Source organism: Trachurus japonicus, chromosome 10 (assembly GCF_045865225.1).
Source record: "Trachurus japonicus isolate A0001 chromosome 10, Traja_1.0".
Classification (NCBI taxonomy): Eukaryota; Metazoa; Chordata; class Actinopteri; order Carangiformes; family Carangidae; genus Trachurus; species Trachurus japonicus.
The window spans coordinates 26853473-26877332 of record NC_140916.1 but is presented as its reverse complement, the minus strand read 5'-3'; the positions used below and the strand labels follow the sequence as shown (position 1 = coordinate 26877332).

At 44.4% G+C, this 23860-nt stretch overlaps 2 protein-coding genes across 4 annotated transcripts in view; one reads left to right on the top strand and one right to left on the bottom strand.

The window, feature by feature from the left end:
* Positions 1-5645, bottom strand: part of nrg2b (neuregulin 2b) — a 55356-nt gene extending 49711 nt beyond the window's left edge. For all 3 annotated transcript variants that reach the window (XM_085788479.1, XM_085788480.1, XM_085788481.1), the window contains exon 1: positions 4950-5645. In XM_085788479.1, the coding sequence (XP_085644605.1) occupies positions 4950-5361 (412 nt within the window). In that variant the 5' untranslated portion in view covers positions 5362-5645. The remainder of the gene's footprint in view (positions 1-4949) is intronic.
* A 3645-nt stretch (positions 5646-9290) lies between these two features.
* purab (purine-rich element binding protein Ab) lies at positions 9291-16299 on the top strand. The gene has a single exon (XM_085788482.1). It carries the CDS (start codon positions 9663-9665, stop codon positions 10506-10508), a length of 846 nt encoding a protein of 281 aa, XP_085644608.1. The 5' UTR covers positions 9291-9662; the 3' UTR covers positions 10509-16299.
* Positions 16300-23860: the final 7561 nt, after the last annotated feature.

The following is a 23860-nucleotide window of genomic DNA, read 5'->3' as shown; positions in this document are numbered from 1 at the left end:
GTTCTTGAACTCTTGACATCAAGCTATCACCTCCCCAATGCCTTCAATCTTTCTGCTGAGCTAGGCTAACCATCTTACGCAGTTCGCCTGCAGCCAGGTAGAAGATTGATGCTGATCTTCCAAACTCACTTGGGAGAAGAAAAAAAAAATCTAAACTAATGTAATAAGCATATTCTTGAAAATGTTGAACTGTTCTTATAATGCTGCTAAACAAACCTGCACTAAAAGCCAGGCCATTTGAGCTGGAGGAAGGTAACACTGCAGTATTTTACAGAATAGCAGTGAATTCATTTTAGACACATTCTATGCACAATAAAACTGTCCCTGAATTCAATGAGGTGAAAAAAGGACCAGGCTATTACTGGACATTTTACAGTGTGCATTATTGCAGCATCTATTCGTAATCTCAAAGCTAAAGATCTCTCCCTCCCTCTCTCTCTTTGTTTCTCTCCTCCTCTGTGTGGCTGACTGACAGGAGGCCAAGCATAAGCTGAACCACTCATTCCAGCTACAGTCAGCTACAGCAGGACAGAAAGAGAGAGACGGAGGGAGGGAGAGGAGGAGGAGGGAGGGAGGGAGGCAGAGAGCAGGAGAGTTGAGGTATGCAGCACTAGATACAGCATCAGTGACAGGAGCATGTTTGGGCATCAGATAAAGCTATTTTAGGAAGAAACTGTCAATGTATCTCAAAAGGCATGCCAACAGCAATGATCAGAGAAGACCTACATTACACTTCAGTCTGCCTGGGATGGAAGATAGGGTTGGTTTTGTACTTTTTAACAGGGGAGAGCAAGCAGTCCACGCACTGAAGTTATTTTCACAGAGTAAAACAGAGAGGGAGTTGAGAGGCAGAGCGGTGAAGGCCAGCTGAGCTCGATGCAGCTTCAGCTGTTCAGGACAGAACAAAGGTTGGTTAGCAACAACACTCAACTCCTGCAGCCTTGGTTTAAATATTTCCTCTCTTCTCCGCTCCTCTCCTCTCCTTTGCTAAACGCTGATGTTTCTGAGACGCATGGACTGCTGTGGTCAGAGGAGTGGGCTGGGGGATGAGGTGGGGAAGGAGGAAAGGTTATTGGAGTAGCAGTGGTAGACTCAATAACATCAACAGGAAGAGGGAACCTGGCCACTCTCACCATTTAATCAACACTGGCTCTGCTTTTGGAAGATGGAGAATAGCTCTGCTATCTTTTATAGGACAAAAAAGATTTACTGTCTCATAATTTTCGCTCACAGCGAGGGGTCTGTGCTCCTAACACTGCACAACTGTAGCTTTCTGTAAATATCAACACTCACTGGCAGAAGGTCTGGATTAAAGCTCAAGACAGTCGCAGAATAGCCAGTTTTCAGATATTAGCTCAGCATTTGCAGTGCATCATTGTCTGTGTGTGAACAAACCTGATGTCATATGGTCCAGAAATACAAAGAACAGATTTAGCACTAAAACTCAGAGTCCGTCAAACTGATACTGAAACTAACAGCTTCTCTTATGTTTGCTTTTAACTAATTGATACAAATAATGTTAGTCATCAAGTAAAATGAATCAACAGAAGTGTATTATTATAGGTGTGGTAGTCTTCTGATTGTGTCCTGAGAGCTTCTGCACTTGTCTTTATACACTTTCCAGAAAGTCACGTGAATAGTCATTGTTGAATAAAGTCAGATATGTGTATTAATTGTAATGTATTATTATACATCTACCTTTCATTATTCATTCACCAACATTATACACAAACGCTCTCTTTTTGGTGGGTTGTCAGTGTGTGGTAGGGCACCGATATACCTCCACCCTATCGATACACACCACAACAACATAAAACAACATTTAAATAATATATTGGTGCTTAGACAAATGATAAAAACTGTAAAACTAAACTGTGAGCTATAGACTCTCTCATCTTTCAACGTGTATGTTCAGCACAACCCAAACGCAGCTTTGTGCAGTGTTGTATTGAAGAAATAGATGAGATATTGACAGCTGAACCCGAGGGCTCTGCAGGAGTACGGTCCTGTACGATGACAGAAATTGTTAGGGGTGTGTGCAGAAGAGGGCCTTCCAACAGTCCGGCTGTGATTGGTTGGCTGTGTTTAGCCTTGGTTTTGATTGGTTAGGTTCAGGGTGTGTGTCTGCTGACACACCCCTTACTAACCCATCTAAGAGCTGCTGCAGTTACTTCTGTCTCAAATTAAACTCTTCTGCAGCACCCTGTCATGTGAGTCTGTTTGTCTGTCTCGACCGTCACTGGCTTCTCTGACAATAGTGGATCCGCCCAATGAGAAGAGCCGGTCAGTGAGTTACAGCTGGACGGGGGGTAATCCTGGCCAATAAACAGACATGAGCATTTTACACAGGGGGATTATTTTACAACACTTAAAGCAATGTGTTTGAGATGTACTAAACATACAAGTAAACACATGAAGCTGCATTTCTTCTGCACTGTTATAATATTTTTATGTCATTACAGTAAACCTGGTCTCTACTGAATTTCACTATAGCAGAACTGAGTACAAACATTTTCATAAAACATTCAAGACTCCTAGGCACAATTAATTTAAAAATAATAATAATACATTTTAGGTTAAGTGTTCATTTTAATGCCATGACATGGACGTGGACTTCCATGACAGACGCTGGTTTTATGATGATGCTGTGGATATTTCAGATGCTTCATGTTGTCACATTACATCTACTGTACTGAACAGTGCCAACACAAACCCTGACGTGTCTAATTAAGAAGTGTTTCTCCCTGCATCTACAGCTTTTGGTGAGTGTGTCTCTGTGAATATGTGTGTGTTCTTATGTCCCAGTGGGGACATGCACACTAACCCATGGGGACTGGTGAATGTGGGAACTAAAATTTAGGTCCTCAAAGATAGAGCCTGTTTAGCCTGATAGAGCTTGGCTTTAGGGTTAGGGCTGGGTCATGGCTTAGGGTTAGCTTTACTGTACAGTTAGCTGGGATGTAAAGATTAAGTTAAGGGTCCAGGGAATGCCTCATGCCAGGTTTACCCACAGGGATAGTTGAACAAGCCTCTGTGCGTGTGCGTTTGTGTGTGTTGTGCACGTATGTGGGCGAATCAGACAAGAAGTGGGTATCTCTGCCACTGAGCTTATCCCAGCCTGGAAAATGTGTTTTACACCGTAGCCTGATTGCAACAGCACTGTCATGAATAAATGACTTGATAATTTTAGCATGTCAGAGAGGTAAAAATAGAACATCACGACGTTAACTCGAATGCTGGATGAACCCTTTGTCAAGACATCTGAGTTACTTCCTGTTAGGATCTGACACTTTCCTGACAGTGTTGTCTTGCCTGGTAATGATCTTGTTTCAGGATTTGAAAAGCCTAAGCAGAAAATGAGCTTTGATGTTTTACTGTCACATTGTTTGAGCGGTTTTTGTCGTCACAATTACAGAACAACCACGATGAACCTGACAAGGTTTTACTATGAAGGTCTTAAAGTTTATATGTATGAGAAATGGGTTAAACTACCAGATCTCATTCCTCTGTATTTGTGCAATTCAGGAAAGTGGTACTTCCTGTCTGTGTACTTCTCCACTCAGGTTTACTACAGGACAAGCAGGCGCTTTAACACAGTAGTAAATGGTACAAATTGTAGTTACATCATTTAAAAAGCAGTGGAGCACTTTAAATGCTGGAGATACAGGTGGAGTGGATCAGTGAGATAATTTCCCTTAGAGTCAGTGTTGTCTTTTAGGGAATATAGTTAAAAGTAAGAACACTTTTGCAAATGGCAGATTAAATAATGTGTACAATGTGCATAAATCACACTGCCTAAGAGCTGGGTATATAACTTGAGCCGAGGAGCTGACCCTGATCCTGACAGACCTTTGTGAAGAAAAAGGGTCAATTTTTTTTTTTCTGTCAGAAAAATTAGAGGTGGGGCGGTGGGGGTGGGACAAGACAAAACGGGCACAAACATAATTTGAGACTGTAATCACATGTTTGTTTTTTTTTGTACTATGTTCAGATCTCTGTTCTCTGGTGACAGAGTTGGACAGAGACATCTGGCCACATCTCACAGAAACGTTTGATTGGGGAAACAAAAGAGTGTTATCAGACTTTGTGTTGTTTAGTGTGCTGCAGGAACAAAGTTTCACAAATCTATGGTGGAAAATGGCAACAAGTTGCGAGATTTGAACTGTTACCACCACCCACAGACTGTCACTGCAGTCAACACTGGCACTGTCAAGATTTTGCCACAATTTGCGATGTAAAGCAGCAGCAGATCAATGACGGCTGTAGGCGACAACACAAAGTTTGAAAAGGAGGTTACCTCAAGACAAGGTTGCTGTCCCTGATTCCCATCACATGCTCGGACTGACTCTCACTCTCTGGCACACATGCACACACACACACACACACACACACACACACACACACACACACACACACACACACAGACACAGGAGCAGCTGCCTCCAGCTAACCCTTCCACCTTAAGACTCCACATGCAGCTCCTTCACTGTAATGATGTGATGATGCAGATCTTGCTGGAAGGATGCGCTCAAGTTTCAGTATCCACTGATCTCCATCATCCTCCTGTCTGTCTGTCTGGGGTTCAACCTTAACTTTAACTTGGATTTGACTGAGATATGCTATCTCTCTCGCACACACAAGCAAGCAAGCGCGCACACACACACGCGCGCACACACACGTACAGACAGACAGCGATTCACAAGATATGTCGCCTACACACACACTTCTCATTTCATTATGGGTGACCGGGTTATGGAGGACTGAGGTGTCAATCGGCTCGCGCGCATGCATGCATATGTGTATGCAAGCTGCCAAACTGTATAGACTACGCACGTGCACGCGCAGCCAGAGAGCGGTGACAGTCTCCTTACATCACCATGGCAGCTCCAGTGGCCCTTATAGTGCGGTGTGAGTGGATGGCAGGTAGAAGGGAAAAGCCTTCAACTTACCGCAGTCCTCGCACAGCACTCGCTCCACATCCTTCTTCAGCTCCGGCTCGCTGGCGTCCACAGGGGCGTACGATGCCTTGAATACAAAGGGCTCGGCGGTCGGGTCCATGAAAAAGATATATCTGTGGTCCTTCTCCACCGTGGTGCACGGGGCCTCGGAGCCGAAGTCCCCGACGGTCACGAGCTGCTCCCTCTCGAGGCCGCCGCTGTTGACGGGCCACACGTCCAGCACTTTGACATTCACACTGTAGGGCTCCCGCGAGGAGACGTTCTCCGGGGAGGAGCGCACCTCGCCCTCGATGACCACGGCTGATCGGTACGCCTGGTCCTGCAGGGAGTTGAGACTCGGGGCGTAACAGGCGAAAGAGACCCCGATGACCAGCATGGAGAAATGCACTGGATCAAGCCTCATGCCGTCAGCAGTCTGTGCTGTGCTGCAGTGCTGCTGGGCGGCGGAGCGAGCTGGAAGAGAGAGACGGCGGCGAACGGGCTCCGGCAGAGCAGGCAGGGCAGAGCGGCAGACCTTGTGGAAGTGTCCATGCCATCTGTGTCTGCCGCTGCTTTCCCCATACGGCTGCTGGCCTCGGATGGGGGGACACACCAGCCTAGGAACCGGAAACGGCCCGCTTCTGCATGCTTAAAAATGTGATTGCTGCATTCTCCTTCACCAACCACCCTCCCCCTCTTATCTCCCCTTTTCCTGAAAGGCAAAACAAGACTCGTAAATTAGCCTCCTCTCGAATCCAAGGCTGAAACCTCTCTCTCTCTCTCTCTCTCTCTCTCTCTCTCTCTCTCTCTCTCTCTCTCTCTCTCTCTCTCTCTCTCCAGCTAATAGGCTAGCATCGCATGGGTGGGCGCATTGCCTCTCTGGTAGGAAAAAAAGCAGCTTGCGCGTACAAGGGAATCACAAGAAACGATACGCACTCCACGCACACGCACACGCAAGGTCGGGTCCTTTATCCACTTATTTTGATGGTCAAAAAGAGTCCCACTCCTGCAAAAATCCGTTAGTCGGTGATCAAAATAAAAAAAGAGAGAACAGAGAACCGGGGAGGAACAGACGGACAGGATGAGATAGCAGCGGTTATCCGGTGAGGCGATGCAACAGTAGCGCGCACCCTCCAGTCGCGTCCCCTGCGCCCCTCATCAAACGCGAGCGACTTACGTGAGCAAACATCACCTGCCCGGTCACTGGCGTCGGCTCGCCACGTCCTGCGCAAACACCCTAATGACCCGGGCACCCACCGGCACACCGCCACCGACCCAACCGGCATGTGACCATGCCGGTCGACTGTGTTAAACCTCTGCGGGTGGGTGCAAGAGGAAATCACGCACGCAGTGCACAGACACTCAGCACAGAGTGCGTCTGTAACCAAGCCCTGCACGGCGCCCACTGTGGATCTCCAGTGCAAGAGGTGCAAGAGAGGCTATAGGCGACTACTACACACACTGCGGATAGTTGGTGCGATGACTAACGCTGCGAAATTCTCTCAATGGATTCCTCGGCGTGGCGAGGCGAGCGGCGAGTTGCGAGACTTCAGCTTTAAAAGCCCTCAGACATATGTCCGCTCGCCGCATGCTGGAGGAGAGCACGCCCCAAACCTGACATTTTCCACGACCCTGCACGTGGAAGCATCAGTTGCCCTGATCTGCGGGTGTAATGGTGGAAAGACACTCTTCCCAAATATTTTGCCAGTCCTGCACAGCTACAGCTAATAACCCCACTTTTTTCATTGAATACATCTCCACCAATGAAACGAGAGCTTTGCTCAGTATGCTCATGCTTTTTCTGGTGACCACAAGTATCCCCTCCTCCCTCCACTGCAAACCAGTCCCTGCCTCCATCTCTGTATCCATCAATCAAGCCATTCATAAGATTCGCCTTTCCCTCCCTGTCAAGAGCTCTGCGCCCTTCGCTAGAGGTCGAAAGCGTTTCATTGTCCATCCCGAGAAAGGGATAAAATATAATGTCATATAGGGGACATGCGGACAGGCACTTTTACTATAGATGACTGCAATGATAAAGAAAATGCATGAGAGGCCATTTCATCACAGTATGCACCTATACATGATGGCCTCATCCACCCGTTTCCCCATCAGCAGCATCTCATCAGGGACTGGTCTCTGTCCATGGTGCTGAAAGCCTTGACAGGTTTAGTGCTCTGGCCCTACAGGCCAATCACATGACACCTCATATTGACTGAAGGCCACAGCCAAACTGCTGCAATCAAGGCCTGTCTGTCTCCTCACTGCATGTGTCATCCTTTACTCTAACATGTTCACCTGACATCAGAAGACAGAACCCCCGTAGTACAGTCTGAGTCCTGTGCTCTGCCACCAAACATACATGATCTGTTGTTTCCTGTCGCACATTACTGGAGGTGCTTCTTCTCCAGATTGGGGATCACCACAACATTTCACGAGGCAAACACAGCTCTTCACAAACTGTGATCTGTCCACGCACCATGCAGTGGCCCACCCCCACCTCTTCCCCCTCTCCGCCCACTGCCCACCCACTCACCGATCTGTCTCTCCTTCTTTCACTCAACCATTCATGCATTCATTAGAGCCCCCATTCAGAGACCTTGCAAACAATTTAAGAATTTCCAAATTAGCCTTGAAAGCAAATCATTTGTTGACAAAGTGAAGGGGAGTAAAAACCGATTCCTGTTGACGGACTGAGGGAGGACTGCCACCACTCGCCTCCAAGACTTCCCTGCACTCACAATGAGCCTGTGGGAATTAACAGAGAGGCCGTTTTTGATACTGCACCAGCATTTCAGGGGCTGGCCTGACGGGGTCACTTAGACTGGTGATTCAATGTCAAGGTATGTTCTAGTGCTATGTTGCTAAAATATGTGTGATTCCTTCTTTGCAGTCCTCTTTCCCTTATTTTGTAGGCTACACCATCAGCAATACTCATGAGCAAATCAAATCCCATCTGTTCTCCTGTCCACCGTACGCTGTCCGTGGTTCTGAAAAAACAGATGCCAGTGACTTGCTGCTTTGCTAAAACCTCACAGGCAATAAACTGACTTATTAAAAAAAAAATCACAACACCCTATTCCAGGGTGACAAACCCTCTCTTGCCAGCTCTTCATGGAGATCAAACTTTGGGTTTAATTAATGTTAGAACATTTCATATGCTTGTAAGTTTTAAGGGAATTCTGTCAACTGTGACAAGATACAGACAAGTGTACAAAAATAACATGTCATATCCCTTTTCCAGATTTTCCTCTTTGATGTGGAAAATATTCCACAATCCTCGAATCCTATTAAAACTATATGAACATCCATTAAGTCCTCCACACCACAGTTCAACTTGGCGTCTGCTCCTCCACTCCGACCTGACGAAGAATGCTGCTGAAAAACCTTGTTCTGTCATTTCATCTATGTAAAAAGACCCAATCAAGTTTAATTTCTAACTTTGTTGTGAAAATCTGTTGCTCAGATGATGAAATAAAATTATTGTAACTAAAATTGCCTACAATATAATCATTTCATTATTGGTTACTATTTCCTGTGTTAATCAACTAAATGTTTTGTCTGTAAAATGTCAGAAATCTATTAAAAAATGTGCAGTGCCCCCATTGGTGATGTTTTCAAAGGTCTTTGATCCAAAAAACAGATTAAAAAAAATTCAATTTACAAATATTAAGCATAGAAAAGCAGCAAAACTTTAGCCTTTTTCATGAAAAAAATGAAATGGATCAATAAGAAGGAAAATATAGGCTAAATTATCCAAATGGTTGCCAGATAATTTCCTGTCTACTAATTTAGAAACTGAAAAGACACTTAAAATGATGTAACTGCACAGACACAAAGTGTTGTAGAACTTTAACTATAGTTTTATTTGTATATCCCCATTTTCTTTTTAATGCTGAGAGGTTGTACATTTGGCTTCTTGCTACTGTCCCCTGATTGACCCCTTCAAGACCATCAACAGCCTCTCATTGAGAAACACTGACACATAAGCATGTCCAATCACAGGGTAATAATTCACGATGCTTCACAGTGTATTAGCCCCCTCCCTCAGCCTCCCACACATCATCCACTGTTCATTCACAAATGTCTCTGTCTCCTTCCACAGGGTCTGTCCAGGTTCGCTGTCCGTGGTGCTGAACAACCCCAAACCAGAAATCCCAGGGTGAGACACACAGTCCCTGTTCTGTCCTTTTATTGTTTTCTGAACAGTGTGCAGACAGGTGTCATATCTATCTATCTATCTATCTATCTATCTATCTATCTATCTATCTATCTATCTATCTATCTATCTATCTATCTATCTATCTATCTATCTATCTATCTATCTATCTATCTATCTATCTATCTATTTATCTATCTATTCATTCTAGTCTATCTATCCAGCCCATCTATCTATCTATCTATCCTGATCTATCTGTGTTGATCTGTGTTGATTGTTCATGTTAGTACTGCAGTGTTTTAGGCTCACATGGGTGGGGGTTAACTTTCAGTTGCAATATACTGCTGTACCAGAGGCTGAAATGAAAATTCTGTCAAACGTTGCAAAAACATCGCGAGTGCCTTGAACGCAGCCCGCTCGGAGTACTACAGTAACACCAACTACAGTTACTTTCATTTTTTCACCCTCTTCTCCTCCTCTCGCGATAGAGCGGCGGAGCGGTTTGACGGGCAGTCGAGGTTGCAGCAGGCAGAGGGAGACGGTGGAAGGTAAAGCAGGGAGGCAGCATCATGGCGGACAGAGACAGTGGCAGTGACCACGGAGGGCCCACCGCAGGCCCCGGCTCGCTGCCCCCGGGTGCGATGGGCGCCATGTCCCGGCTGCAGCATGACACCGAGGAGCTCGCCTCCAAGCGCGTCGACATCCAGAACAAGCGCTTCTACCTTGACGTGAAGCAGAATGTTAAAGGCCGCTTCCTAAAGATAGCCGAGGTCGGGGCTGGGGGAAACAAGAGCCGCCTCACTCTCTCCATGTCGGTCGCCGTGGAGTTCCGCGATTATCTCGGGGACTTTATCGAACATTACGCCCAGCTGGGCCCGACTAACCCGGACATTGTGCAGGATGAGCCCCGGCGGGCGCTCAAGAGCGAATTCCTGGTTCGGGAGAATCGGAAATATTACATGGATCTGAAAGAGAACCAGAGGGGGCGGTTCCTGAGGATCCGACAGACCGTTAATCGGGGGCCCGGATTGGGAAGCGCGCAAGGCCAGACCATCGCTCTGCCGGCGCAGGGTCTCATCGAGTTCCGCGACGCTTTGGCCAAACTCATCGACGACTACGGCGTGGATGAGGAGCCGGCGGAGCTCCCGGAGGGCACCTCGCTCACGGTCGACAACAAACGCTTCTTCTTTGACGTGGGCTCAAATAAGTACGGGGTCTTCATGCGGGTCAGCGAGGTGAAGCCCACGTACCGGAACTCCATCACTGTTCCGTGCAAAGTGTGGTCCAAATTCGGCAACACCTTCTGTAAATACGCGGAGGAGATGAGGAAGATCCAGGAGAGGAGTAGAGAGAAGCGGGCCTCCGAACTGCTACCTGAGGGCCCGCACGGCGGAGACGACGGAGACGATGACTGACGCGGATTGTGGGAGAGCAAAGAGACGAAACAAGTGAACTATGAGAGAAAAGGAGACTTTTAACTGTAAAATAGAAAGAGAATTTCCAAGGGAATCACCCCACACACACAACCTCCACAGACATGGCAGCACCTCAGCTGTCTCCTCGCTCATTTTACTGGATGTCACCCCACTTACCACCATTGTAACAGTAAGCCGCTGCTATCAAGGATTGAACTGTAAGATATGAACTGTTTCCTACTTGATTTAATGACAATGAACAGAGTGTTTATATCTCTATCAACGAAAGATTTTGCACACATCAAAGCTATTTCGAAAAAAAATGTTTAAATGTTTTCAAACTGGTAATATACTAAAATTTAATCAAAAATAAAACCAGAGGTTCTATTATATTAAATGACAGTCTTCATGTAGAACGAATATTTGACATCAGCACAAAGAGAATATATTATGGACTTTATGAAACCAAAATCTGATACCAGATGTATAGTTTATTATAAAGGTACGCAGAATAAATATGAAAGCGCTCTCAAAGTGTATGAATTGCAGAACGCAGGAGTACAGGCCTGTAAACACCTGTCAGCATGCGTGTAGGCTCATGTTTTGAAAAGACATTTGGCAAAGTAGGCTATAGTCTTTAATTTGACCTAAAACGTGATGAAAGCATTTCTATCATGCCATTATGGAAAGATTGAGACTCAAAAATAAATAGCCTATTTGTGCGCCTCAAACAAATGGGATGAATCTATTTCTCTGAGCTACTATACTGAATATCAACCCTCTTGCACCATGTCCATATAAACTTAAAGGAAAAAAAGTGCTAACTTAGATGTACTAATTATGATTTTGTGAATCAGCTGTAAAAAAAAAAAATCCTTATTAAGATACCCACGTTTTCTGTGGGTAAAGTTTTTTCTTTGTTACTTTGTTGTTTTTTCCTCTGGGGGGTGGGGGATGCAAAAGAGTAAGGTCCACTTGTGGGCTCGCAAGGCGCGGAAACAACAAAACAAAAAACAACAAAAAAAAGAAAACAACAAAAAAAGACGCGTCAGCGCAGCGCGCGGCGAGGCAACGCATCCTCTCTGACGTCATTACGACCCGTGCCTTATACACTCCACTCGTTTACGTGTCCTCACGTGGATGGTCTGTGACCTCGACCGCTGTACGTTTTCATTTACGAGTGCTGTTATGTAGGCAGAAATATACTCACCAGGGCTGCGGGATTTACACCCCTGCAGTGCATGGAGCATGGGTGGCAACACCAAGAGTAAGCTGAAAGGCCACCGGGAGCCTGGGGGGGCCAACAGTGGTAGTGGGCAGAAACGTAGGCCCTTCAGAGAGATGAGGTGCTGCCGTATGTACGCTCTGGAAACAGGTGGGGGCCCTCGGTGTGTTGTGGCACCCTGGAGCCCAGAACCCCTAGCGGCACACCTGGCGGGGTTGGCCTCTCGCAGAGAGAGAGAGAGATGCGTCTCCCTGGATCAGGAAGCGGCCCAGGATGTACCGCCTGTGGCAGCACTTGGTGTCAGCATGGAGATTCATCTGGAGATGTTACGAGTGGCTTTGCACACCATATGCACCATGATGTTTAAAAAAACAGCAACAACAAAAAACGAAATCAGGAGCGGCTGGATGAGGCTATTCGTCAGAGCTGAGATGGATGCTGTTGTAGAGCCAGGCAGTCAGCCAGCCAGGCAGCCAGCCGGCCGGTCGGTCCCTTGCAGTCAGTCTGAGTGAAGTCCAGTGGATGTAGAGGCCTATCAGTCCAGGGCCGAGGCAGTATCTATCTCTTTATGGTGCTACAGCCCCTTGATCGCTCCTTGGGGGCCTCGCCGCTCACAATATGTCACTTTTGCATTATTGTTACTCTGATGCTTTTTTTTTTTTTTGGTCAATGTTTTTTTTTTTTCCTCCACATTATGTTGTCCAAAACGTGTCAGGTTTTCTCCCTCCCAGGCAGAGAGGAAGCCACTGACCAGTGTAGGACGTTTCATCTTAGTGTGCAATATTGTGTACGTGCCAATCGCGGCATTGTATCACGTGTATAGACTATTAAAAAGACGAAAAAATGTATAGGCTATGTGATCAGTAGATATTTGAAAGCATGACGATGAGGTTGATGCATCTGCATTATATTTCCGAAATGTGAAGTCTTTCTTCTCAAGCACTTGCTCAAAGTGAAAAAAAAAAAAAAAAAAAAAAAAAAAATCACACCAGTAGTGAGGTATTTTTCCTGTCACGTTCTGTAAACCAGTAGGCTGCCTTGTCCGTCTCTCAGTGCGCATAGACTAGTTCGGGTGTTTTACGTCCCCCTATGGAGTCCACCCAGAGAAAACCCTCTCCCTCCTCCCTGTCCCTCCCCCTGCACACACACACATGCAAAACAGACAGACAGCAACCTGTAACTGTCTCCGTGTCAGCCCCTCTGCAGTGGCCTACACTGAAGCTAAATAGTATCTTGGGGCTTGGGTCCATGGGTGGCACACACACATACACACACACATAGACCCACACACACACAGTCTCCCCCTGTTGAGGCCTCTTGTTGCTATCTGAGTGTTTGGGAGGCCTCTAAAGTATTTTGAATGGTGTCTAGAACTGCACAAGGCCTCCTGTCATTAGAAGCCAGGGATCTATGTTTTTGGAGTCTGAGTGCGACCCCCCCTCTCACCTGGGACTGCAGATGGCAGGACAGGTGAGCTACCGATTTGACTTTGGCTTGTCTATGGTTTCACCCGAGCGAGGCGATAGTGATCAGCCGCAGTGGATCTAAAGGACAGAGGAGTTTGTTGTTTTTACAATGAGGATTACAATCCCTCTCTCTGGGTTCAGTGCGTAAGAAAGGCCCTGGCTCTTCGTCCTTGAAGCAAAACTAGTCCGAATGCCTCCGTCAGACACACAGTCCATTCCTTCTCTTTGACCTGACTGACCTACAGGCTTAGACTGAAGTGTGAGTTAACAATCAATATGCTTTGAGTGGTTCGTTCATTTATCAGCTTTATTTAAAGCAGGTCGGCCTGCGACAGCTAACGCGGCTGAGCCTGGTCACAGGCCCAGCCGGTGTGGCGTGCCACCTAGCTGGCATGAAGGGAAACACAGACTGTGTGGATTGCAGCTTTAGAGGCCTCAGCTGGATGAAAGCTGTTCATGTAGTTCTAACCTGGCTTTTGCAGACCATGTGGGATATAACTGAGGCTAGGCTAAAAACCGAATTCCCCAAAGCACATCTGGGCTGAAAAGGTATCAGGAGTCTTATTGAATCGTTGCTTTAAAAAGTTTATCTCTGTGTGATTGGTTACGTCTGTGACAACAGAGCCAAGAAAAATGTTCCAGAAAATCCCATCTGTTCAACGCAGGACTTTTTGGCCCAGGTTTGTCTCTGAGTGTTGGTGAAAGGCCTGATGAAGCCTGGCACTGCACTGTGGGGGCTTACCAGCAGCCTTCTACCACGACCTACTGACCCGGCTGTCAGACACATCCAGTTAGGACTTTTCTCTCAGTTCTGGAGAAGAACAGGAAATCTCTTACCCCCTTTGCAGATGATTATATTTCCACACACTGGGCTGTGAATTACAAAAAGTCAATTTCTATTTAACACACGTACAAGCCACCTATGTGCCCGGCAAAGCACATCTGAGGTCAATTGGAGTTCATGCCGAGTTCAACATGAGAATGGACTCTGTTGTGGTACAGCAATTATTCCCCAAAGTGTTCTAGCTTTAGCTTAATTTAATTTAGGCCTCCAGGAGGCTCATGCTACATGAAGACTGGAAATACAACACTTCCTTTCGCTCGTTCTCTTTCTCTAATGGCCAAATATAAGGGGAGCCTGAACCTGCTCATACAGTTCACTTTGTGATTGCCTCACTACGTGAAACGCACATTTTTTTTAAGGAGTAAATGACATTGGGTCTTGCTTTGTTACAGACTGTAATCACCAGGTGATACCGGGTCAGTCGTTGTTTTTAGTGCAGAATTATTCTGTTGTGAAACACGACACGTCCATTTTTGGGCCGTAGCTCTGTCTGAGTTACGGAGGACGAGGACGCTTGTGTGGTTTCGCCGAAAACAGTGAGATCGAATCTGATTTCTCAGTTTACGCGAGCTCACCTGGTGTCACAGCAAAACCTGGAGTGACCTTGCAGCCATGTTGTGCCCACATTACACGGTCATCCATTCCTGGGACTCAAATGCAAAATGGTAGGCAGATGTTTTTCGTCTTGCTTTCTGTATGAAGTGTCAGTGGTACTTGCTGTGTGCAGTCCACAGTGGCTCTGGCTAAGTTCGGTGGTGATGCACTGAACCTATTTGCATTGACAAGAGTGACGTTCTTATACAGTCGTAGCCATCATAGCAGTCCTTAGTCATGATGTTATCCTGCCCTTTGTCTGTTATTGCTGCACTGTTCATTTTGTCATGTTTTATTTAATAGAGCTTATGTGTGTTGCACAAGCAACCTGTTGCTCATCAGACCATTCCTTACAAATTCTGAAATGATGAAAATAGACAAATTAAACTGTAGACTAGCAACTAGCTTCTTGTTGTCGGACTGCTACGATGGCTCCAACTGTAGGTGCTTTGTGTGTGCTTGTTTCTCCCGTCTTGTACAGGGAGGTTATTCATGTTTCCGACTGCATTGAAAAAGCCACATGTACATGACTTCTAACGGCAAACTTCCACAAACAAAACGAGGGCGGTGGCAACCGGCCGCCACCTAACTCTACAAGTACTGACTGAAAACAGATTAAACTTCCATTACGGTGTTCCAGACAACCAAACCTGCTCCGTTTCTGGTTTCAGTGTTGCAGTCTTTCATTGGACATTCAGAGTTCCTGGTTAATCACATAGCCAATCGCAGCCTCTGGTCAAAGCCAAGCACTATATGACTCATCACAAACCACTGACAGAGGAGCTCATTCAGCACGTCTTCTGTTTGCACACACACACCGAGTAGTAGGGTCCATCATGTTTGCAGACTGTATAGGCTACTGTTGTGTATACTTATAAAGACGTTCTTTCAAATGTTTTGAAGATGTTGGGAAATGGATCCTGGATTTTAAGGGGTGGGGTCAATGCACAATGAACATATCCCATGTCACAGTTTGGTCTAAATCCCTTTACCATCCCCATATGAGATAATATGTTGTATCTTTCAAAAATATTTTATCTGTGGCGTGTGTGTGTGTATATATATATATATGGTTTGTTATATATGATGCTCCTCCTTTCAGAAAAATATAACATGTAAACAGGAAAAACATATTGCTGTTTTTTTCCTTTGTATTTTATACTTACAGAAAGCATTGAATAAAATGGATAAATACTTGCACTTTAGATATATTAAGAAAAATAAAAATCTGCATATTATTTTTGATAGGGATCTCACATTCAAAGAGTATAAATTACAGGCTTTGTGACTATTGCTGGACAGAGATGTACTGAGTTCTACTTATTGAAGTATATTTTGTCTGTGTGTCAGAAGGTTTACTAAAGTAAAATGCATGATAAAGTAGTGCTACACCGATATTGTTCTTTTTTTTTAGTTGGTAAAAATGTCTGAAAACTGTGATAACCCTCTTGTATCATGTTTAACCTCTCCTCACCCCCTCTAGAATATTTCTTACTGAAATATGGCCTTTCCTGACTACATGACGATGGTGCTTACTTTGGCTTTGACATCAAGCTCATCCTATACATCTCAACATCATCATAACTCGCGTCCTTACACTTCATTACTTTCTGTTATGTACTCTCACTACCTTATTAAATTTCCGTTGATGGCAAAAGAAAATGTGTGCTGTTTTGTACATTGCTGTTTGTTTTAATGTTGGGGGAGCCTTGTTGTCTGAAAATGACTAATCGCGCAATAAAAAGTCATTCCACATGTCCCTGTCTCTGCACACCTGTCTCAACACTGTACAGTCATACGGTCGGCAGGGGTGGGCTCAAAAGGTTAAAAATAAGCCATATTGATTGATTCAATATTAGCCTACATACTGTTACACTAGCCATTAACAGAAACCGATACAAGTTGTATTGATTATTATAAATGCCAAGCCAACATGAAGGATATATAAATCATATGAGCTTATCTAATTTATCACTGCTGCTTGCCTGAATTCATTTTAACTTTCAGATGATGTGCCTCCCTCAACAATCACCTGTCCTTGCAACGCCTCTTTTATGTGTTACTGAATGGAAAATGCACAGGCAAAGCAAGAGGGTAACTACAGCCGATTGACACAAAGAGCAGATTTTCTGCAGTGTTCCAGACATCTGCTCCTGACTTCCACGTGGAAATAAAAGAAAGGCTGCTGTATTGCTGCCAGTAGGGAAGGACATGCTGTTGACAGAGCAGTATTGACTACTATCGGCAAGGTGAGAGTTTATCAGTCTGCAGTGGGCAACAGGTCAGTGCATCAAAGCAATAAAAGTGATAATACCACACATCTGATATTGTAAACCAAATTTTGTTTCTGTGGTAGGGCATTGATGTGAACAGTGGGAGTTGTGACAACTAATTGGCTCTGTTTTTCTTTTTTTTTAATGATTCAGAGCTAAAGTGACATTTTAACCATGACATAATTATATCTCCCTTTTAGTAACTAGGCACTGCTCAATAATGAACTGACATATTTGGAAGAAATATTATTTTCTGAATTAAAAAATAAGTTTCAAGGACAGATGCAATGGTTGATCTAACTCTAACCCTTCAATAAATACACTGGCAATAGCATAGCATTTATATAAGACCTAAGAAGCTGCAGTACATCTAGTGACTTCATTTATGAAAGATTGTAACTTCTTTTTTGTATTGCAGCAAAGCGTGCTGTTTCTAAATCGTTTAATCCCACCCTCCCTCATTTCTCCTAAAACTGCTGTTTTAGCTTTGGGCAGCTAATGCAAGTTTTAAAATGAAATAATATGCTGTCTACTTTAAATTGTATCAATGTCATGTAAATAGTGTGAATTGTCACATGACCAGTCCTCTTGACTTCCTGCTTGCACCTCTTGGGGGAGATGTCTGCCTCAAACATGTACATGAGAAAGTAAATAAAATACTTTAATTAACAGATGTAACTGATATTTATTTGTACATATATTATTTAAATTGTCTACTACTGATATATAATGAGAATTATATGCCTGCATGCATCTTTTTTTGCCAACATTCTTTTTTATTGTTTTCATAATACAACAAAGGAATACAAAAATACAATTACATGTTTTGAACGAACATGTCAACCCCCCACCCCAGCCCTTACAGGTTTTCAAATTCTTGGTTGGGAATCAGGTTAGTGAGTTCATAAGAAAAAGTAAATAATTTTACAACAAACATATTTCTGTAATATTAACTACTGCAAAGAGCTACTGTTTACATGTCCCCAGGTTCTTCCATCACATGAGACAAATCTGTCGTCGATACATAGCAAATAAAGGGGTCCCAGATCTGGTGGAAATTATGTTGTTGGTGTTTCATTGTATATGTAATTTTCTCTAAAGGGAGAGTTGAAGACAGTTCAGACAGCCACCTCTTTACACTTGGACTACTGGTGTTTTTCCATGAGAGGGCTATCACTCTCTTTGCAATTAAGTCTACAAATATTCGTTGATGTTTTTTTTAACTTCAAATTATCTGGATATAGACCAAATATAAACAAACATGGGACTAGGGGTATTTGAATCTGCAAAATATTTTGAATACATTGTTTTATTTCTTGCCAGAATTTTTGTATTTTTGTACATTGCCAGATACAGTGGAAAAATGTACCTTTTTCCTCCTCACATTTAACACAAATATCAGGTATAGCACTGTTATATTTGTGAAGTTTTTCTGGAGTGATATATGTACGCATCAACCAGTTGTATTGTAGTACTTTCAGGCGAGTGTTAGTAGTTCTTGATTGTGCTTGAGAGCATGCCTCTCCCCACTTTTCTATTGGGATGTCCTCCTGTAGGTCTTCTCTCCATGCCCCCAGCCGTCCTGCTGATGTTTCTGTACTTCCATCTACTAGACATTTATAAATTTTGGATATTAAACCCCTGCTTGAGCAATCCATATTCATAAATTTTTCTACTGTAGACCTTTCAGGCAGGGCCGGTTCTAGCCATTTTGGTGCCCTAGTAGTACAGCGGTTAAGCCCTCAAATCAAGGGGAATTGTGCACTTTTTGAAAGAAACATGAAACTTCTACCATAGTTAGTTTATACCATGAGGTTTATTTTAAGATCGGGAGGGAAGTCAGATTTGACCTCTGAGGCCCGGGAGAGGTCAAATCCAAGATGGCCGCCAATAATATTCAAAAATGCCTATCGCTGGAACCAAACACAGTAGAAAAACATTTAAGGTGTCATTTCCCACTACCTTTTGGGTGCCCATTCTGTTGGTGATACCTTTGAGACCAATAGAATTCAAGAAAATGCATTTAGATCAATATGGAGGTCAAATAATGCAGACATAGGGAGGTGAACGGTGCAAAAAGGTAGTTTATTTCCAAAATAATAGCCTAACAGTGATGATGATGTTAATAATGATGATAATAGTGCCAATAATAATCATCATTATCATAATAAGTTCTTTTTTTTAACTGATTTATTATTAACTCATTGGCTGCCAGCCATTTTCAGAGCAGAGAGCTGCATACTGCCAGCCGTTTTAGAGCATTTTTTACAGATCTTTCAAGACCCATAGAATATTGTGTTCATGTAAACATGTAAACACCAAAACTACCACGAGAAAGAATAGACTCTCTTCTTTCATTAGGAAAAAAAAGTTTGTTTCTACCTTTTTCCATTCTTTAGTAAACGGCAGTAGAACATTGGCTGGTTTCGCCAAAAACACCTGTTTTTGACCAGAACACTGAGAAAACAAGCTTTTTGTGGAAAGAAACATGTCAAGCAGAACAGTGACTTTGAAGTTAATATACAACAGAAACAACATGTCTATAGACATCAATGGCAGCCAATGAGTTAAAGAGACACTGTCTCTCGGCTCTGTTCGTGGCACTAGTACACCACAGCCGCTTGTTACTCTCTCCCTGGCTCTCAGGCTCCGGTCCACTTGGTGCTCCTCCTCCTCTATCCTTGCCTGACTGAGGGCTGCCACCGTGCCCCTGGTCCACCGGTGAGGGATGAGGGGGACTGCCAACTGGGGGCCCACACCCTCAGACCGACAAAAGCTTGGATCATGGGCTGACTTTCAAGAAATCGCAGCGAGGGAGCTGCTCTGCTACGTACAAAACCCTGACCCAGAATCAGGTCGTCTGCAAGTGATTTAGCACCAGGTTCTCCACAAACATGCGGTGCGAGATTGGAGAGGACCGGCGGACCACCATCCGGCCACACGCCAACCCTGTCACCAACGGCTCTACTCGCTGTAATCAAAACCCGGTTGTCAGGGGGTTTCGCTAGATAGTAGGTAGGGACAGTGGGAATCTCGTTCATCCATTCATGTGTGTCACTAATTCGATGACGAGGCATTTGGCTACTGGGTCATACGGCTTTCCGTGTTTACCTGCACGTCAGGCGCCATCGTGAGTACTACGACATGATACAGCCCATACGGACCCATTTCTGCATCAGCAGCTGGTCCGCCACCTTCTATAATCATTACGAGCCCAAACTGCCCCCAGCTGACCGCCAGCCGGTGGGATGCAGCCAGGCAGGGTTCCCGTTATAGAGGGCCAGCCAGCGTCGTGTAGAGGTCCCCTCAGGGCACCAGCCACCCTTGCGGCCGTCCCTCATCCCTTTGAGGACCAGCTTGGCTCCTGGAGAGGGCCGTAGTCCTCAATCCTGGAACGGCCATACCTAAAACGTGACGTCAGCCGACTGCCTTCCACTGATTGGGCAGAGCGTTGTCACTGGAAGAGTCGTGAGCGCGATGTCCGACATGAGAATTCATCTGTACCGAGACCGTTGTTATTCCTTCACCCGAGTTAAATGATGCTGTGTGGAAAACCACGCTGTGGTCCGTAATCGAGGAACAGACAAGTGAGTTTGGAGCTGACGAGAAGATCGAAAATAGAGAGAGAAACAGTGTGGCCTTGCGATCCCCCCACCCCTGCTGAGGAGGAACTAGAGAACTCAGCTGTAATGGAAAAGCACCTTTACTGAGCCGTGCCGTGACTGTGTAGTGGAAAAGTGCCAATAGTTACTCCCTCCATTTACCTGCACTTCATTAAATTTCTTCACTTTGACATTCAAAGTAGAGTTCTCAACGGGCCTGAAAATTACAACCCGACCTGACTTTTAAGCCCAGACCTGACAGAGCTCGATACACCAGCATTAGGTGTCTGGCCAAACCCAGCCCAGCCCAACAAAAAAAAAGAAAACTAAACTAAAAAAGTGAAATGCTTTCTTTGCAGCGAGAGCAGATGGTGCCGGTGACGCAGCAGCACCTTATCAGCGGGTGAAACTGATTCAATTTCGGCCACAAAAACATTGTGGTTTTTTGGAGATATACACAGCATCTCGTGCCAAACCAACCCGACCCATCGGCCTTACTCGGGTTTGGGTTGAAATTGAGAACTCTAATTCAGAGTACTGGGCGAAAGCACATTGTGTCAACTCCCCTCCATGGGCCTTCGCAATGCTTCCACACAGCGTCGGACACCACCCCTCTCTCCGCGGAAAGAGGAGGGCGACAGTATTATTAAATTGCAGATTTGCACCTTTACATAAATGCATTTTCTTGAATGTGTTTTGGTCCAAAACAGGTGTTTTGGTCAAAAACGGGTGTTTTTGGCGAAACCAGCCAATGTTCTACTGCCGTTTACTAAAGAATGGAAAAAGGTAGAAACAAACTTTTTTTTCCTAATGAAAGAAGAGAGTCTACTCTTAATCTTGGTAGTTTTGGTGTTTACATGTTTACATGAACACAATATTCTATGGGTCTTGAAAGGGTCTGTAAAAAATGCTCTAAAACAGCTGGCAGTATGCAGCTCTCTGCTCTGAAAATGGCTGGCAGCCAATGAGTTAATAATAAATCAGTTAAAACAAAGAACTTATTATGATAATGATTATTATTATTGGCACTATTATCATCATTATTAACATCATCATCACTGTTAGGCTATTATTTTGGAAATAAACTACCTTTTTGCACTGTTCACCTCCCTATGTCTGCATTATTTGACCTCCACATTGATCTAAATGCATTTTTTTGAATTCTATTGGTCTCAAAGGTATCACCAACAGAATGGGCACCCAAACATTAGTGGGAAATGACACCTTAAGTGTTTTTCTACCGTGTTTGGTTCCAGCGATAGGCATTTTTGAATATTATTCAGGGATGCAAACAGCGCGCCGAAAAGCGAAACTCGCTTTTTTCATGACCAATTAGGTGACTTGTGTGAATCGTTCAGATCCGAAGAGTTTTTGTTTTTGAGGGGAGGTGGAGGGGGGTCTCAGCGTCTCAGCTGGGGTCAGTAAAATGTTTTTCTAACAGGCTGACAGTGACAATCTAATGCGAACTCATTCATGGTCGCCTCTGATTACACTGATAACAGCCTACCTCCAATGTTGACGCGCGACGTGCGCGCTCGTTACCCAAAGCGGCGCGTATCCGCGTGCAGTCGGTGCGACGGCGACGCCGTTTTTCCCCCCGTGCATGTCCGTGGAGCTCACGGTTCCCTACGTTGCTGTGTCAGGCAGGTGTCTCCCACGGAGCTCTGCCCCGTTTCAGAGGTGAAGGAGAGACGTCGCCTCCGCGATGTAGAATGTGTTCAATTAAAGTGAAACTAACACATGTCCATTACACACTGAATTAAACATCCCATGTCTTTATTTATTCAGTTTATTTTAATAGTAATAATTATGACTAGCATTCAGTGAAGACCTAAAATTCAGTATCTCCTAAATTGAAATATTGCAAAGGATTTTTTTATTTTTTTTAAGCATTTTTAATATCTGAAAACTATGTCCATCTATATGCACTCAATACTTGGTTGGGTTGAACTACTGGAAATCGACTTTTCCATGATATTGTAATGTAATCATTTGTTAATGGTGAGCTGCCCCCCCCCCCCCACGCCAGACAATTCCTCTCTTTTTTGGTCCTGACCCGTTTGCATCCCTGATTATTGGCGGCCATCTTGGATTTGACCTCTCCCGGGCCTCAGAGGTCAAATCTGACTTCCCTCCCGATCTTAAAATAAACCTCATGGCATAAACTAACTATGGTAGAAGTTTCATGTTTCTTTCAAAAAGTGCACAATTTTCATGCTTAGCCGCTGTACTATAGGCGAGATTACTCTCAGGCGCCCCCCCAACAATGATCATAATGATCATAACGATAATGTAGCAGTGTATCTCTATGTCCCCTCTGACCCTGAGATTCACAACTTGCACATACAATCAGTAAAATTGCATTGAGTAAATCCCCGGTGAAGACATGAAAAAAATTAGTCTTTTCACAATCATGAGAACAAACTGTTGTGGTGCTTGAAATGGGTATACGAAAGTCTGGGCTTCACAAAAGCAGTGGATGACCAAAATATAAAAAAAACAAAAACAAACAAACAAACATATCGAGACGGTCGCGCAAACGCGCCGGCATTTGTGCCAACTCTGAGGATTAATGCAACCAAGTATCCACACATCTAATTAAAAATGCAGTGTTTCTAACAAGAAAACGGCTTGAGAGCATTCCTGCTGCAGACAGGTATCTGCTGTGTGTGTGACTATACACAATTTAGGAACATGTTTGTCATTGTTTATTTATTTGTTTGGGGTTTTTTTTCTACACAGAAAACACTAAGTGAGGGGGCGCCAGCGGACATAAATGATTATTATTATCATAATTTTTTTCCCCCTTGACTGGCGGCGCCCCTCCAGCAGTTGGCGCCCTAGGCGACCGCCTATATCGCCTATGCCAAGAGCCAGCCCTGCTTTCAGGGATGCATAATGTTTGATTTTGGTGTGTTCTAATGAAGTTTCTCAATTGCAGGTATTTAAAAAAAATGATTACGGGGTATATTAAATTTATCTACTATTTCTTCAAATGACATCAGCACTTTTTGTGAGTTGTAAAGGTCTCCTATTTTTCCCAGTCCTTTAGTAGCCCAAGATTTAAACCCCCCGTCTGTTTTACCTGGAGGGAAGGAGTAATTACCCCATATTGGGCTGAAGATAGAGAGGGGGGGTGTTTCTCTCAGATATTTTTTAGCTTGATGCCACACTACAATCATATTTTTCACAATAGGGTTTTTTGTGTTCTTTTTGAGGATTTTAATGCTTGCCGAGTACAGGTAGACTGGACTAGCTGTAGTTCTTCCATTCCTTTCCAGAGAGGAACATCTCTTTCTGTGAAGTAAAACAACATTGTTCTTAATTGAGCCGCCCAATAGTACCAGA

Coding starts and splice junctions, on each gene's coding strand:
- purab (XM_085788482.1), top strand. CDS start 9,663: ATGGCGGACAGAGACAGTGGCAGTGACCACGGAGGGCCCACCGCAGGC.